The 18,491-nt window shown below is 45.6% G+C and overlaps 1 protein-coding gene and 1 non-coding gene across 3 annotated transcripts in view; one reads left to right on the top strand and one right to left on the bottom strand.

Moving 5' to 3' along the window:
* C6 (complement C6) overlaps nt 1-1,337 on the top strand; it is a 72,569-nt gene extending 71,232 nt beyond the window's left edge. For both annotated transcript variants that reach the window (XM_038744229.1, XM_038744228.1), the window contains exon 18: nt 804-1,337. In XM_038744229.1, coding sequence (XP_038600157.1) covers nt 804-985 — 182 coding nt within the window. In that variant the 3' untranslated portion in view covers nt 986-1,337. The remainder of the gene's footprint in view (nt 1-803) is intronic.
* A 12,467-nt stretch (nt 1,338-13,804) lies between these two features.
* On the bottom strand, nt 13,805-13,942 carry LOC119926282. Its single transcript, XR_005450170.1, has one exon. It is a non-coding gene; the product is annotated as a small nucleolar RNA SNORA7 (small nucleolar RNA).
* Nucleotides 13,943-18,491: the final 4,549 nt, after the last annotated feature.

Raw genomic sequence — 18,491 nt, 5'->3', positions numbered from 1 at the left:
ACACAGGCTCATGGTCTTAACCCCCACTTTCCAGATGAGGCAACTGAGGCACAGAGGAAGTGACTTACCCAAGGTCTGTATCTTCCTCTAGATTATAAACTCGTTGTGGGCTGGGAACGGGTCTACCCACTCTGTTCTGTTGTTCACTCTTCTGAGTGCTTAGTACATTGCTCTGCAGTAAACACTTAATAAATTCATTCAGTTGTATTTATTGAGTGCTTACTGTGTGCAGAGCACTGTACTAAGCGCTTGGGAAGTACAAGTTGGCAACATATAGAGATGGTCACTACCCAACAGTGGGCTCACAGTCTAGAAATAAATGTGATTTATTTGAAATAAATGTGAATAATAAATGTGATTGATTGATTGACTGATTGAATCCCCCCAACCCCAGACTGCTCTGTTCTTCACCTCTGCCACTGAGCAGGTCAGTGAACCTCCCTGGGACTCCTTTTCCTCCTCTGTAAAATGGGGAATCCTAGTTCCTTGGCTTTCCCTACCTCCTGGGAGATGATTGATGCTAAATCATTTTGTGGGGGAGGAGGGGCAGAGGGGGTATTATTTAAAGGGGTGAATTGTTCTCTCCCAAGCACTTTAGTGCAGTGCTCTTCACACAAAAAGTGCTGCAGAAATACCATTGATCCATTATTTAATATTGGGGTTAATTAAATTAGTATTGTGATGTAGGCCGAGCTCCTAAGCAAGCACCTAAGAAATGCACACCACTGTATCAGTTGGGTGGAAGCGTATAACAAAAGTTGAAGACATAACTTTAGCACTGTGCGCGATCTCTCTCACTGCAGACGCTGTGTCCGTATGCTCCTGCCTGATCCCCAGCCAGTGTCCCAAGGACGGGTCTCCGGTGTTCTGCATCCAGGCAGGCTCGGCCAAGAGGAAGAGAAGCTTGAATCTCTGTGAGCTGGGGGCCCTGAAGTGCGCCCAGATGGAGGTTGAAGAGCTTCCCCTTGAACAATGTCTGCTTTAATGGACGCTGGCACAAAAGAAACCAACCACCGCGCAGGCCCCTGAGCCCCTGGTTGGCCTGTTTCTCGGCAAGCAAAGCAAGCTGACTCGTCTAGAACCTGAGGAAAAAGTTCTTACAAAACCTTAGGAAGATTCAAGGACTTTCTGGCTCCTTGGCACGGGGCACCCCACCCTTATACCACCCTCAATTTTAGCCACGAACACCAAGGGGCGAGTGGGGAGGGGGAGGACTGGCTTCCCCTGGGGAGAGCTTAGTCAGCCCAGCTGGAGTGAGAGAATCAATAATAATGATAACAATTGGGGTGTTCATTTTAACGTCCATCTCCTCCTTTAGACTGTAAGCTCGTCGTGGGCAACGAACGTATCTGCTAATTCTGTTGTACTCTCCCAAATGCTTAGTACAGTGTCCTGCACATAGTAAGTGTTCAATAAATAAGATTGATTAATTGACTGGGTATCTGCTAAACATTTACTATGTGCCAAGCACTGTATTCAGTGCTGGAGTAGATACAAGATAATCAGGTTGGACACAGTCCCTGTTCCACATGAAGTTAAAAATTCTATGTAGGAGGAAGAACAGGTATTGAATCCTCAATTTACAGATGAGGAAACTGAGGCACAGAGAAGTTAAGTGCTTTGGCCAAGGCCCAGACCCGTATTCTTCCCACTAGGCCACACCGCTTCTCTGGACACACAGTGCTGGTAGACACCAGAGATGAGGTCTTTCTTCACTCATCATCGGGCAACCAACTTTGGAGGGAAAAGATATCTCCGTTTCATTCACTATGGTGTGGACTAGTGGGTAGAGTACAGGTCTGGGAGTACAAAAGATGTGGGTTCTAATCCCGGCTCTGCCACTTGTCTGCTGTGAGACCTTGGGCAACTGATTTCACTGGGCCTCAGTGACCTCATCTGTAAAACAGGGATTAGGACTACGAGCCCATGTGAGACAGGAAATGTGTCCAACCCATCCAACCCACTCACCTTGTATCTACTGCAGCGCTTAGTACCGTGCCTAGGACATAGTAAGTGCTTAGCAAATAAGACAATTATTCATATTATTAGCCTCAGCTTCCCTCGACTTTTCTCACCTTCTCTTCTCAGATGCATCTCATGACTGAGTACAATAATAATAATAATAATAATAACAATGGTATTTGTTAAGCGCTTACTATGTGGAAAGCACTGTTCTAAGCTCTGGGGGGATACAAGGTGATCAGGTTGTCCCACGTGGGGCTCATAGTCTTAATCCCCATTTTACAGATGAGGGAACTGAGGCACGGTGAAGTTAAGTGACTTGCCCAAAGTCACACAGCTGACAATTGGCAGAGCCAGGATTTGAACCCATGACCTCTGACTCCGAAGCCCGTGCTCTTTCCATTGAGCCACGCTGCTTCTCTAATGAGTAGAGAAGCAAAATAGAGATGACTCTCAAGAGAGGGTGACTAACAGGGCTTAGTGGAAAGAGCACAGTCCTGGGAACCAGGAAGCCTGGGTTCCCCTCCTGCCAGGCTTTGTGACCTTAGGCCTGTCGCTCAACCTCTCTGGGTCTCTATTTCCACATCCATAAAATGTCGATAATAAGAAAAACTACAGTGTCGTGGCGAGGGCATACTGGGTTCTAGACTGTGAGCCCACTGTTGGGTAGGGACCGTCTCTATATGTTGCCAACTTGTACTTCCCAAGCGCTTAGTACAGGGCTCTGCACACAGTAAGCGCTCAATATATACGACTGAATGAATGAATGAATGGGTTCACCGAAAGCCCTCCAGGAAAAGGAAAGTTCTCTGTAAATTTAAGCTGCTGTTATTATCCAAGAGAAGGTCACAGTTCCGTGAGAGAACACTAGAGATTAAAGCTGTGAGGCTAAACAGAATTCTGGAAAGAAGGCCAGTTGGTGAACATGACCTCCTGAATTGGCTGACGCACAGCCCGTTCCTCAGAGAAAAAGATGTTATTAACTGTTCTGGGATTTTTCTTCACCGTGTTCTCCCCTCTGCATTCCTCTACTGGGAGGCTCTGATTTCCTGGGAAGGGTGAGGCTTCTTGGTGGTTTGTTTTGTGATAATTATTTACCCTCCTCGAGAGGAAGAGGCATCTTGTGATAAAATAAAATGCAATGAAGCATATGTAGGCCTTTTAGGTGGTCTGTCCTAGTTGCTTGCATTTAGTTGTCCACTTTTAAGCTAGTTATTTTTTTCAGGAATTCTAGTAGTAGTAATGGTATTTATTGAGCATTTCCTGAGACCACTGCACTGAACTCAAGCTTGGTGAAAGTACAGTGTAAACACAAACCACAGTCCCTGCCCACAAAGAGCTTCCACTTGGGCAAGTCACTTCACTTCTCTGGGCCCCGTTTCCCTCATCTGGAAAATGGGGATTGACTGTGAGCCCCACGTGGGAGAACTTGATCACCTTGTGTCCTCCCCAGAGCTTAGAACAGTGTGCTGAACAAATGTCATCATTATTATTAATATTATAAATATGAATGAATGAATGAAGACGTTTTGTATCACTCTTGAGAATATAATAATAATGGTGGTATTTGTTAAGCACTTACTGTGTGCGAAGCACTGTTCTAGGCACTGGGGAGGTTGCGAGGTGATTGGGTTGTTCCACGGGGGGCTCACAGTCTTTGTACCCATTTGGCAGATGAGGAAACGGGCACGGAGAGGTGGGGTGACTTGCCCAAGGTCACATAGCTGACAATGGGTGGTGGCGGGATTTGAACCCACAACCTCCGACTCCAAAGCCCGGACTCTTTCCACTGAGCCACGCTGCTTCCCCCAGCACTTAGAACAGTGCTTTGCACATAGTAAGCGCTTAACAAATGCCATCATTATTATTATTATTATAAATGCGATTGAATGAATGAATGAAGACGTTTTGTACCACTTTTGAGAATATATTAAACCTTGTATCCCCCCAGCGCTTAGAACAGTGCTTTGCACATAGTAAGTGCTTAACAAATGCCATTATTATTATTATTATTATTATTATTATAAATACGATTGAATGAATGAATGAAGACGTTTTGTACCACTCTTGAGAATATATTAAAACTTGTATCCCCCCCAGCGCTTAGAACAATGCTTTGCACATAGTAAGCGCTTAACAAATGCCATCATTATTATTATTATTATAAATACGATTGAATGAAGGAATGAATGAAGACGTTTTGTATCACTCTTGAGAATATATTAAACCTTGTATCCCCCAGCGCTTAGAACAGTGCTTTACACATAGTAAGCGCTTAACAAATGCCATTATTATTATTATTATTATTCCTCTTTAATCATATTAATGCCTTGTTCTTTTACCACTTTAGCTACCTAAATGTTTCATGCCATATGCTTAGGCCATCTCCATTTTCAAATCGGGTAAGTTGCCCTCCCTTTTGGTGGCATATTCAAAATAATAATGGTATTTAGTAAGTACTGAGTATGTCGAGCATTAAGCTAAGCACTAGGGTAGGCTCAAGATAATTGGCTGTAATATAGTCCCTGTCCCACAGTCTTTTTTATTTTTTATTTTTGTATTTGTTAAGCACTTACAATGAGCCAGGCACTGGTCTAAGCACCGGGGTAGATACAAACTAATCTGGTCGGACAGATTTCCTGTCCCACATTGGGCTCCCAATCTTAATTCCCATTTTACAGCTGAGGTAGCTGAGGTCCAGAGAAGTGAAGTGACTTGCCCAAAGTCACACAGCAGACATGTGGCAGAGACAGGATTATTCACTCATTCATTCAATCGCATTTGTTGAGTGCTTACTGTGTGCAGAGCACTCTACTAAGTGCTTGGAAAGTACAATTCGGCAACAAATAATAATAATAATAATAATGGCATTTGTTAAGCGCTTACTATGTGCAAAGCACTGTTCTAAGCGCTTGGGGGATACAAAGTGATCAGGTTGTCCCACGTGGGGCTCACAGTCTTAATCCCCATTTTACAGATGAGGTAACTGAGGCTCAGAGAAGTTAAGTGACTTGCCCAAGGTTACACAGCAGACATGTGGCGGAGCCGGGATTCGAACCCATAGAGGCAATCCCTGCCCACAGTGGGCTCACAGTCTAGAAGGGGAGAGACTGGCATTAAAACAAGTAAACAGGCATCAATAGCATCAATGTAAATAAATAGAATTATAGATTCATTCATTCATTCAATCGTATTTATTAAGCGCTTCCTGTGTGCAGAGCACTGTACTAAGCACTTAGGAAGTACAAGTTGGCAACATATAGAGATGGTCCCTAGCCAACAATGGGCTCACAGTCTAGAAAGATATAGATATATATGTATAGATATATACACATCATTAATATAAATAAATAGAATTATAAATATGTACGTATATGCACAATTACTGTTGGGGAAGGAAAGGGGTAGGGCAAAGAGAGCGAGTTAGGGTTAAGGGAAGGGGAGGAGGAGCAGAGGAGAAGGGGGTCTTAGTCTGGGAAGGCCTCCTGGAGGAGGTGAGCCTTCAGTAGGGCTTTGAAGGAGGGAGAGGTGTGATTGTTTGGCGGATTCTTCCATGGTGGGGAAGGTGAGGAGGCACAGTGAGGAGGTTAACACCAGGGGAGCAGAGTGTGGGGGCTGGGATGTAGAAAGAGAGAAAGGAGGTGAGTTAAGAAGGGGGAAGGTGATGGACAGCTTTGAAGCCAATGGTGAAGAGTTTTTGCTTGATATGGAGGTTGATTGGCAGCCACTGGAGATTTTGAGGAGGGGGGTGACATGCCCAGAGCGTTTCCATAGAAAGATAATCCGGACAGCAGAGTGAAGTATAGACTGAAATGGAGAGAAACAGGAGGTTGGGAGATCAGATTAGTATCCAGGTCCTTCTGACTGGCCCGTGCTCTATTCACTAGGCCATATTGCTTCTCATTTAAGAGGGAAGGAGATTTAAAAGTTGATTTAATAATAATAATTTATAAGAAACATATCTGTCTTTAGTTTCTAACGCCATTCCTGGCATGGAAATTTCATCAGTGGCAGCTGATAAAATCACTGCATGACCAGTAACCCTCTTTCCCTCCAATCAACCTTTGCCTTGCTGGGATTGACAACACATTTTCCTCATCTCCGCTTCCTCTAGTGGAGCTGGGCTGAGAATCCAGGCTTCCAGGCTTCAACCCTTTTCAAATCTCCATCGCTCTGGATGGTTGAGGGTGACTAGGATTGGGTATAGGCATGAATGTGTGACCAGCTACAACGCCATTTGTTTGTGAGCGTGATTGTGTGTGTTTGTACGAGTGGGCGACTAGATGCGACGATATTTATGTGTGACCTTTATTGTGTGTATGTGCCTAGATGCGGCTATATTTGTGTATGACTACACAGGACTTGAGTGTGCCTGTGTGAGTTTTTATGTGGCTGGGGGTGACTACGATTGCATGGTTTTGCAAGCCCATTTTGGTGCCTCTGACTGTGTGTGACTGTGGGCACAAGACTGTGTGCATGCGTGAGATTGTTGAGAAGGTGAGAGAATGTGGGTGTTAGTAACTTTGTGTTACTGTAGGTTTGTGTGTGAGTCTATTACTCTATGTGGGAATGTGTGCATGACTATTCGGAAGAGTGTGATTGTGTGTGTATCTACGTATATAGGAATGTGTGACTTTGTGCAGAGTGCTGTACTGTGTAGAATGCTGTACTGAACACAGGCTATTTGCAGAGCATCAAACTGAGCACTTGTAAGAGTACAAGTAGTGGTAAAAGAACACAAATTGTTTCCATAGAGGAGTTTACACAGTACAAATCCTTTGGCTGTAACAACTGTTGGACCCAGGGAGACATGGAATAATACCCAGTTGGATAAATCACTGCCTCTGCCCCTTGGCTGGCAGATTCAGTGGGCCAGTTTCCAGTGTAATTATTTCAGCATGCCAGCTAAGTTCAGCTCTCCAAGGGCCTGCCAACTGGGAAAATTAAATTAGTAGGTGAGAACAGACGGGAATGAATAAACTATGTCAATTCCCTGTAGAAGCTGGAAGCTATTGAACTGAGGACGGGCAGTCTTTGGCCTTGGCTCTGTCCTGCTGCTCTCGTTGATTGATGGCAGCTAGCCCTGTTTCTGGGATCATTGTCCACAATTATGGAAGCCATGGGGGCTGCAGAATTGCTTACGGAGGGGTTGGCTTTCATTTGGTCGGCTGTCCATCAAAACTTCAGTTGCTCGACGGAACCAGTTTCATTTAAGTAGATGAGAAAGTTGAACATCTGCTAGGGTTCCGATAATACCCCACAACAGGGTTTCCGGTGCCTGGACTCTTCAGAGGCCTGCGGACGCATTCATTTGAAATGTTGGGCACGTCGATCTTTAGAAATGGAGAGGCTGAAATTGGGCCCAAATGCTCTCCTGTTTTTCAGAGACGAAAATGACAAATCAAAGTCCTGCACTTGTGGCGTTAGTTGGTTCTATTCTGGCCTGACTCCATGCCTGCAGATACTGGATTCATTCATTCAATTGTTCTCATTGAGTGCTTACTGTGGGAAGAGATAAGATCTCCCTGAGATGGGGCTGACTTGCAGAGGGGTTATCGTCCCTTTAAATGCCCAGGTGATAATAATAATAATTTAATAATTTTAGTATTTGTTAAGCGCTTACTGTGTGCCAAGCACCATTCTAAGCGCTGGGTAGATACAAGGTAATCAGGTTGTCCCACATGGGGTTCACAGTCTTAGTCTCCATTTTCTAGATGAGGTAACTGAGGCACAGAGAATTAATGGCTTGCCCAAGGTCACACAGCATACAAGTGGCGGAGCCGGGATTAGACCCACGACCTCTGACTCCCAAGCCCGTACTCTTTCCACTGAGCCACACGGCTTCTCTGATGACTTTGGCTGTTTCCCTTTACACTGCAAACTCCGCGTGGGCAGGAATTTATTTATACTAATGTCTGTTTCTCCCTCTAGGCTGTAAACTTGTTGTGGGTGAGGAATGTGTCTGTTATATTGTTATATTGTTCTCTCCCAAGTGCTTACTACAGTGCTCTGCCCAAGGTAAGTGCTCAATAAATACGACTGACTGACTTACTAACCTACCCTGTTTTATCATTCTCTCCTAAGTGCTTAGTACAGTGTTCTCTACACAGTAAGGGCTCCATAAATACCATTGTCTGGCTTCCTACAAGGCCTGGTCAACAACAGCTAATGATAAATGCGATCATTTCATGTGTTTTACAACATGTCTACCATGAGAAGCAGTGTGGCCTAGTGGAAAGAGCACATGCCTGGGAGGCAGAGGACCTGGGTTCTAATCCCAACTCTGCTACATGTCAGCTGAGTGATCTTGGACAAACGCTTCACTCTCTGTGCCCCAATTACCCCATCTGTAAAATGGGAATTAAATCCTACCCTCTCCTACTTAGCCTGTGAGCCCCATGTAGGACAGGGACTGATTCATTTGGAAGTACCCAGTGCATAGTACTTAACAAGTACCACAATTATTCTCAGAGAAGCAGCGTGGCTCAGTGGAAAGAGCATGGGCTTTAGAGTCATCGGTTCAAATCCCGGCTCCGCCACTTGTCAGATGTGTGACTTTGGGCAAGTCAGTTCACTTCTCTCTGCCTCAGTTCTCTCATCTGTAAAATGGGGATGAAGACTGTGAGCCCCACGAGGGACAACCTGATCACCTTGTAACCTCCCCAGCGCTTAGAACAGTGCTTTGCACATAGTAAGCGCTTAATAAATGCCATTATTATTCAGTGCTTAGAACAGTAAGCGCTCAACAAATGTCATATCCTTCCTTACCAACTCTGCTATAGTGTACTCTCCCATGTGCTTAGTATGGTGCTCTGCCCACAGTAAGCGCTCAATAAATATGATCGACGGACCGATTGATTTGTTCCGATTTCCTCTGCTGAAACTGAACGGTAACATCAGACTTGAAGACGTTACAGAAGGCACGGCGTAATGCCGTCGGGAATGCAGGGGAATTGGGGAATCGGAGCCAAACCAGCAGGCGTGGAGCTTCCCGGCCTGGGCCCTTGGGAGAAAGGTGGAGGTGAGCAGGGCAAGAGGAACAGCATGGCATAGTGGAAAGAGCACGGGCCTGAGAATCAGAAGATTGTGGGTTCTAATCCTGGCTCTGTCACCTTGGGCAAGTCACTTCTCTGGGCCTCAGTTCCCTCATCAGTAAAATGGGAATTGAGACTGTGAGCCCCACTTGGGACAGGGATTGTGACCAAACTGATTAACTTGTATTCATTCATTCATTCATTCAATCATATTTATTGAGTGCTTACTGTGTGCAGAGCACTGTACTAAGTGCTTGGGAAGTACAAGTTGGCAGAATATAGAGATGGTCCCTACCCAACAATGGGCTCACGGTCTAGAAGGGGGAGATGGACAACAAAACAAAACATGTGGACAGGTGTCAAGTCATTAGAATAAATAGAAGTAAAGCTAGATGCACATCATTATCAAAATAAATAGAATAGTAAATATGTACAAGTAAAATAATTAGAGTAATAAATCTGTACAACCATATATACAGGTACAGCGGGGAGGAGAAGGAGGTAGGGTGGGGGGATGGGGAGGAGGAGAGGAAGGAGGGTGCTCAGTCTGGGAAGGCCTCCTGGAGGAGGTGAGCTCTCAGTAGGGCTTTGAAGGGAGGAAGAGAGCTCGTTTGGTGGATGTGTGGAGGGAGGGCATTCCAGGCCAGGGGGAGGACATGGGCCGAGGGTCAACGGCAGGACAGGCAAGAACGAGGCCTGGTGAGGAGGTTAGTGGCAGAGGAGCAGAGGGTGCGGGCTGGGCTGGAGAAGGAGAGAAGGGAGGTGAGGTAGGAGGGGGCAAGGGGATGGGCAGCCTTGAAGCCAAGAGTGAGGAGTTTTTGCTTGATGCGTAGGTTTTTGCTTGATGCGTAGCCACTGGAGATTTTTGAGGAGGGGAGTAACATGCCCAGAGCGTTTCTGCACAAAGATGATCCAGGCAGCAGCATGAAGTATAGACTGAAGTTGGGAGAGACAGGAGGATGGGAGATGAGAGAGGAGGCTGGTGCAGTATCTACCTTAGAGCTTAGAACAGCGCTTGGCACATAGTAAGCACTTAACAAATACCATTATCATTATTATTATATGCACATTTAACAACTCCATTGAACTGTCAACCAGCCCCTCAACCTACTCTACCCCTTTATCACTTCTTAGCCTGGGCAGTTTCTTTGGCGTCCCTAGTAATATGGCCACGTTAGGTTCTGATTCCGAAGCCGTGTCTGATCGCGATTTCAAGCCATGGGCCCATGTTGACGGCTGGCCTGTCAGTTATCGCGGGGAAACCTGAGAAAATTCCAGACCCCCTGACGTCTCCATACATGCAGAACAAAGACACTTGAGTTTAGTCGAGTGCTAGTGGCTAGTACATCTGTGCAAACTCCAGTAGTGGTCTTAATGGTAGCCAATTCATTGAGATGCTAGAGTCTGCAGAGGGAAACTTCTCCTTCTTCAGATTCAGCTTAAAGACACCCAATTTGACTAATTAGCCTGATATCTGGGGTTCAAGTAGTCATTTACAGTACCTTAAGTCCTCCTCCCTAATATTTGTGGCTTTCTATTGGCTTCAAAGCTCTCCATCACTTTGCCCCTTCTTACCTCACCTCCCTTCTCCATCCCAGCCCACACACTCTGTTCCTCTGCTACTAACCTTCTTGCTGTGCCTTGTTCTCACCTGTTCCACTGTTGATCCCTGGCCCATGTCCTACCTCTGGCCTTCCTCCCTCCTCAAATCCACCAAACAACCACACTTCCCCCCTTTAACACCCTACTGAAGGCTCACTTCCTCCAGGAGGCCTTCCTGGACTAAGCCCCCCCCTTTTCCTCTGCTCCCCCTCCCCTCCCCATTGCCCTGACTCGCTCCCTTTGCTCTACCTCTTCCCCCCTCACAGCCCTTGTGTATATATGTACATATTTATAATTCTATTTACTTATATTAGTGATGTGTATATATCTATAATTCTAGTTATTTATATTGATGCTATTGTTGCCCATTTTCTTAATTTGATGCCTGTCTCTACCATTCTAGAATGTGAGCCCATTGTGGGCAGGGATTGTCTATTTGTTGCTGAATTGTACTTTCCAAGCGCTTAGTACAGTGCTCTGTAAGTGTTCAATAAATACGTTTGATTGAATGAATTTCATTGACGCTGTACTAATCACTGGGGTTAACACAAGTTAATCAAGCCAGATCCAGTTTCTATCCTATATGGCTAAATAGGAGGGAGGACAGATATTGAACCCCCAGTTTACAGAGGAGGGAACCAAGGGCCAGAGAAGTAAAGTAGCTTTCTTGAAGTCACACAGCAGACAAATGGCAGAGCAGGAATTAGAACCCAGGTACTCCGACTCCCAGTCCTGTGCTCTTTCCACTGGGCTGCACTGCATCCCTGATTGATTTACCAGTCGCTTAAACCGTAAGGTTATAAAGACTGCATTGTTGTGATGTGACTAAGTGGAAGAGACAGGAAGAGGATGAGGAGAGAGAGAGAAAAAATTGAATCTAAAGAGAAGCTGCTATTTGTAAACTAATAGCTTGATTAAACCCAGCAGCAACAGCAAAAGGAATACAGGCAAGCCATGACTGATTAAATAGACTTTTTTTTTACACCAGCCTGACTGTTGCTTTCACTTTATGAATGTCCCAACTGGAAAACAATTCAACTTAAACCCAATTCCTGCACACTTGGTTATTCCCGTCAGCTTATTAACATCATGCAGAGTTCTGTAGTACATCAAGAGAGAGGACAGGTTTGTCCTGTAGCAGAATGCCTGAATGCTTCCTCTGTGTTCGAGTTCCAGGAGCGCCATTCAATAAAAGGAAAAAAAAATACTATAAATTAGGCATCCCAGAAAGCAAAAAAATGAGATTAAACTACAATAAGATTCAAACACTTCTGAAGCAGTATAAATGTCCTGAAGACAGCTGAATCAATATCGGTCATAATCCAGTTAACGTTTTCAAGAATTTTTCCATTATCCTCTTTAATTTCTATTGAACTAGAAAATTTTCTTTTATGCTTTTTTTTTTCTCTTAACAAGTTGTTGCCTGTCTATTTAGCAACATTGATTTGTTTCCCTCTTTGGATTGGAAATTCAATTTCTGTGTCTGGCTTTATTGAACAGCCCTGTCTAAATGGATTCTGTCTAAACATGGTAAGCAGGAGTCTTCGACCCATATTTGTTCAGTGATTAGTATTTATTAAGCACCTACTGTGTGTAGAGACTAATCTGGGTGCTTACATTGGGCTGAGGGCTGTACTGGGTACTTACTCTGTGCAGACTGCTGTACTAGATGCTTACTATAGGCAGAGTGTTATATTGGATACCAACTATGTGCAGACTGCTGAACTGGGTGCATGCTAGGAGCTAAGCATTGTGCCGTTTGCTTGTTGTGTGCAGTGAGCTGTAATAGTCATTCGTATTTAGTAAATACTTACTACTACTAATAATAATAATAATAATAATCATGGTATTTGTTAAGCGTTTACTATGGGCCAGGCACTGTACTAAGCACTGAGGTAGATGCAAGCAAATTGGGCTGGACACAGTCTCTGTCCCATGTTGGGCTCACAGTCTTGATTCCCATTTTACAGATGAGGGAACTGAGGCCCAGAGAAGTGAATTGACTTGCCCAAGGTCACAAAACAGCTCTCCTTCTACAGCCCAGCCTGCACCCTCCGCTCCTCTGCCGCTAACCTCCTCACTGGGCCTCGTTTTCGCCTGTCCCGCTGTCGACCCCCGGCCCACGTCCTCCCCCTGACCTGGAATGCCCTCCCTCCACACATCCGCCAAGCTAGCAGTCTTCCTCCCTTCAAAGCCCTACTGAGAGCTCACCTCCTCCAGGAGGCCTTCCCACACTGAGCCCTCTCCTTCCTCTCCTCCTCCTCCCCCTCCCCCCACCTTACCTCCTTCCCCTCCCCCCAGCATCTTATATGTGTATATACATTTGTACATATTTATTACTCTATTTATTTTACTTGTACATATTTATTCTATTTGTTTCATTTTGTTAATATGTTTTGTTTTGTTGTCTGTCTCCCCCTTCTAGACTGTGAGCCCGCTGTTGGGTAGGGACCGTCTCTATATGTTTCCAACTTGTACTTCCCAAGCGCTTAGTACAGTGCTCTGCTCACAGTAAGTGCTCAATAAATACGATTGAATGAATGAATGAAAACAGATGTATGGTGGAGGCAGGATTAGAACCCATAACCTTCTGACTCTAAGGCCCGTGCTCTATCTACTATGCCACTGCTGCTTCTCACTTACTTTTCACTTACACACTTACTGTGGGCAGAGCACTGTACTAAGCGCTTGGGAGAGCACAATGCAACAACATAACAAACACATTCCCTGCACACAACAACTCTGTTTTATGCTGCCAAGTCATCTTCGACCTATAGCAGCGTGGCTCAGTGGAAAGAGCATGGGCTTTGTAGTCAGAGGTCATGGGTTCAAATTCCGGCTCCGCCAGTTGTCAGCTGTGTGACTTTGGGCAAGTCATTTAACTTCTCTGGGCCTTAGTTACCGCATCTGTAAAATGTGGATCAAGACTGGGAGCCCCCCGTGGGACAACCTGATCACCTTGTAACCTCCCCAGCGCTTAGAACAGTGCTTTGCACATCGTAAGCACTTAATAAATGCCATCATTATTATTATTATCTCTCCCAGAAAGCCCCGCCTCCATCTGCAATTGTCTGGTAGTGGATCTGTAGAGTTTTCTTGGTAGAAATACAGAAGTGGTTTACCACGGACTTCTTCCGAGAAGTAAACTTGAGTCTCCACGCTCGACTCCCTCCCATGCTGCTCCTGCCCAGAACGGGTGAGTTTAGACTTGTAGTAAATGGCCTTCTACTCACTAGCCACTGGCCAAGCTAGGAATGGAATGGGTAAGCCTCTGTTTGACTCTTCCTCCTATAGCCAAGACTGGTAGAGTCCTGGAAACTCTCCAGGTGTGACCCTGAGAGGAACCACAATGACCTTACAGTAATAATCATAATAATGATAAAACAATGGTATTTGTTAAGCAGTTATTGTGTGCAAGGCACACAATACTAAGCACTGGGGTGAATCGGATGAAGCAAATCGGGTTGGACACAGTCCCTGACTTCCATGGGGCTCCCAGTCTTAATCCCCATTTGACAGATGAGGTAAATAAAGCACAGAGAAGTGAAGTGATTTGTCTAAGGACACACAAGCGGCAGAGGTGGGATTAGAACACAGAACCTTCTGACTTTTGCTCTATCATTAGGCCTGACTGCTTCTCTACAATCCTGGATGCTTACCAAGTGCAAAGTAATAGGCATTTCCAAGAATGTCCCATGACATTTCATTTTACATATCTCACTGTTGCTAGAGGTTCTACCCCAACACAACAGCCCAGGAGGGTCCCTTACCCTCACCCCCACATTTCCTCCTCTTGAGGAGGGGGAATCCCTCTCCCTCTGGTTCAAGGAACCATGTGACAGTACCGAAATAAGTGCTTAAGATCAATATATACCATTGATCGATTGGCCCGCAGAAGGCTCAGATATCCCTCAGACCCCAGAGCACATCTTCTCTCAGGCTTTGCCACAAAGCTGACTGTGATTTCTTCTCTACTCCAACTCGTAGCCCACCCCTTGAAGATCAACTCCGCTTCATATTGTATTCTTCCAAGCACTTAGTACAGTGCTCACAAATAGGATTGACTGGTTGATTCCCAGAAAGGGCAGCTGATCAGTTTCCTGTAGACACCTGAGTTTAGTCTCACAGGGATGACTCCCACTCCATGGATCAGTTTCATTTTCCATGGGGGAGTCTGGGAAAACTCTGAGCGGGCTCTAGCTGGCTAGCCGCAGCCCCTATAGGAAGTGGATCAGGAATGCAGGAGCTTTGTTAAACTGTGCTGGAGCTTCTGTCCTGGAAATCACTTAACCTGGTCAATCCAACAGGGCAGCGGAAGTAACGGTGGACTTGAGTAGTGACGGTGTCTCTGCAGCCATTTCCTAGGAGATGACTACGTCAGTCAGTCCATCCATCCGTCCGTCAGCCTGCCGGTCCTGACGTTCTGCTCCCCTCAGCACGACTGTTGTGGGTGGGTGTGGGAGAGAGATTGGGCCCTGATAGGGCTGCCCCAACATGCTTGCGCTCCCGTGGGGGCCGGACACAAACACACATACATGCTTTCACACCCATTAAGGCTGGACACACAGAAATGCACACACATGCTTGTATAGCCATTGTGGCTGGGAACACCCCCCCACAAACACATGCTTGCACACCGATGGAGGCCAGACACCCCCCCAATTGCTTGTACACCCATGGAGGCTGGAGATGCGTGTATGTGCATGCCCACACATACACACACACAGCCCTGAGCCAGGGGACACACAGGGATAGTCTGGAGCCAGTCAGGACTCCCTGAGCTGAGGCAGAGGACAGGAGGGTACTCCTATCCCAGGCCCTGGGCTACAACACCAGTTTCCAATTGCCTGCCCCACTCCCCGTGCCCCAGACTTCCAGTGAGGAACGAGGGGGAAGGCCACAAAAGGGAGAAGCTGTGTGGCCCAGTGGAAAGAATATGGGCCAGGGAGTTGGAGAACCTGGCTTTTAAATCCGGCTTTGCCATTTGCCAGCTGGGTAACTTGGGGCAAGTCACTTCACTTCTCTGTGCCTCAGTTACCTCATCTGTAAAATGGGGATTGAGCCTGTGAGCGCCACGGGGGACAAGCTGATTACCTTGTATCTACCCCAACACTTACTACAGTGCCTGGTACATAGTAAGTGCTTAAATCAAATAATTATATATCATATCTCTCTATATATATACAGAGGAGAGAGAGAGAGCGAGAGCGAGAGAGAGAGAGAGCATACTGTGTGCAGAGTATTGTACTAAGCATTTGGGAGAGTACAATGCAGTATTGCTGGTGGGCAAGTTCTCTCCACCAAAAAAGAGTTTATTTGCAGTCTAGAGGAGCACAGAGTGCCACAAGCAAGAAGGTTGGCAGGGGTGCAGCACAGTATAGAGTGCCTGGGCTGTCTTTCCCCATGATTGCCAGCCAAAAGCAGGATCAGTATTAGAATCCTCATCTGCTTGTAGATCCTCACACTCAAAGGAATGTTGCTTGGCTTTTTTGTTTTTTCTGATATGTGTTAAGCATTTACTATCAATTGACTGATCAATTATTCAATCAGTGGCGCTTACTGAATGCTATGTGCAGAATGCTATACTAAGTGGTTTAGGAGAGTGCAACACAAGAGAATTAGCAGCTCTATTAACATGTATCAAGCACTGTTCTAAGCCCTGGAGTAGATACAAGATAATCAGGTTGGACACAGTCCCTGTCCCACCTGGGACTCATGGTATAAGTTAGAGGAAGCAGGATTTAATCCCCATTTTCCAGATGAGGTAACTGAGGCACAGAGAAGTTAAGTGACTTGCCCACGGTCACACAACAAAGTGACAGAACTGGGATTAGAACCCAGGTCCTCTGATTCCCAGGCCAGTACTCTTTCCATCAGGCCACTTTGCTTTACAGCAGTTTGGAGGTCTCCATCATCATCAGTGGCATTTATTGAATACATACTGTGTGCAGAACACTGCACTAAGCACCTGGGACAGTACAATACAACAGCATTGCCCAGAGCGAGTTTTCAGTCTAGAGGAAGCCTGAATTTCTTTCTTCCCTTGTGCATTCAGCTGAGCTTCTCTGTTTATATTACAAGGACTGGGGAAACTTCTGGAAGTTCCACAAATGCTTCTCCTCCTCTTCCCCCAGTAACCTGGGTAGACCAACACTCTCCGAACAGCTCACGAACTGTCACTGAGGCCCACACTTTTCAATTTTAAAGTCTTCTAGCAGGCAGATGATGTTGGCCCATTCATGGCTCATGTCTGCAAAGTACCTTGAATCAACTTTGATAAAGGCATTTTATAAACGTAAGCTACCATTACCATGATGAATAATAATGATAATGATCAGCTAGTGCATCTTCTTCGTAGGGAGATAGAAGACAGGTGATAACATTTCTGCAGTTTGTCTTTAGTCAGCTGATTCTGCCTTAATTGAAGAACGAGGAGAGGCTGGGAAAAGAAACAGCTGAAATTGCCTGCAAAACAAGAGGCTGATGAGGGAGGGCTCTGTACAGATCAAATCATGAGATAGGGCTGGGAAAGCGAGGAGCCGGAACCCTGATTTATTTCTACCACAAAGAATGAATCTCGTTAAATGTCTTGGCACATGCAAGGCTCCAGCGTCCTTCCTGAGAAAATTGCATTTGTGGTTTAAACAAATCTTTCTCACTGTGGCTTGGCAATTGCATCGGTGAAAGCAACTTCGACACCTGGTTGTTGGCTAGGCAAAGGAAACACTGACCTGCCAGCCTCAGAGTCACAGCTGTTTCTAAGTAATTTGGAAACCAGTTTCTGGGCTAATTTTAAATAGGAATGAGCCTCCAAAGAGCCCTGTACTAGAAACTCGAGAACACACAAAGTAGAAGCACAGTCGCTGCCTTCGAGATTGACGGGTGGTTGTGGGCAGGAAACTTATTTACCAACTCTGTGGCATTGTACTCTTCCAAGTGTCTAGTACAGTGCTCTGCACATGGTAGGTGCTCAATATATACCTTTGGTTGAATTCTAGGATCTTTTAATCTAATGTGGCAGATTGGGCACATACATACGGTGGGAGGAAAAGATACAACAGGAAAGAAGAAAACTCTACAAAAAAAGGATGCAAACCCAGTTATAATAATAATGATAATAATAATTATAGTATTTGTTAAGCGCTTACTATGTGCCAAGCACTGTTCTAAGCGCTGGGGGAGATACAAGGTAATCAGGTTGTCCCACGTGGGGCTCACAGTCTTAATCCCCATTTTACAGATGAGGTAACTGAGGCACAGAGAAGTGAAGTGACTTGCCCAAGGCCACACAGCTGACAAGTGGCAGAGTTGGGTTTAGAACCCACGATCTCTGACTCCCAAGCCCGGGCTCTTTCCACTAAGCCATGCTGCTTCTCCGATAAGTTATCGGAATTATAAGATATAAATTATCTTATACTGTGGGAGTTGCTCTTGTGTAGATTGCTGCTATTGAGAAAACTCATCTCACTTACTGATGACCAGTGTCGCACACATCAATCAGTCAATCAATCAACGGTATTTATTGAGTCCGTGTCCCACACGGGGCTCACGGTCTTAACCCCCACTTTCCAGATGAGGTAACTGAGGCACAGAGGAAGTTAAGTGACTTACTCAAGGTCACACAGCAGACAAGCGGCAGAGCCGGGACTAGAACCCAGGTCCTTCTAACTCCCAGGCCTGTGCTCTAGCCAATAGGCCATGTTTTCATTCAGTCGTATTTATTGAAAGCTTACTGTGAGCAATAAGTGCTCGAGCACTGTACTAAGTGCTTGATGTATTCTTACTAATATTACTGTTAGGATCTGGGGGTTTAGGGGTGAACCCTTTGTAGGGGAGAAGGGATGGGAGGCAGAACTGGAAGTGTCAGGCAGAGGGCAAAGAAGAAAGGCATGT

This window comes from Tachyglossus aculeatus, chromosome 3 (genome assembly GCF_015852505.1).
Source record: "Tachyglossus aculeatus isolate mTacAcu1 chromosome 3, mTacAcu1.pri, whole genome shotgun sequence".
Classification (NCBI taxonomy): Eukaryota; Metazoa; Chordata; class Mammalia; order Monotremata; family Tachyglossidae; genus Tachyglossus; species Tachyglossus aculeatus.
Note: the sequence above shows the minus strand (reverse complement) of the source record. Positions and strands in the feature narration are given on the sequence as shown.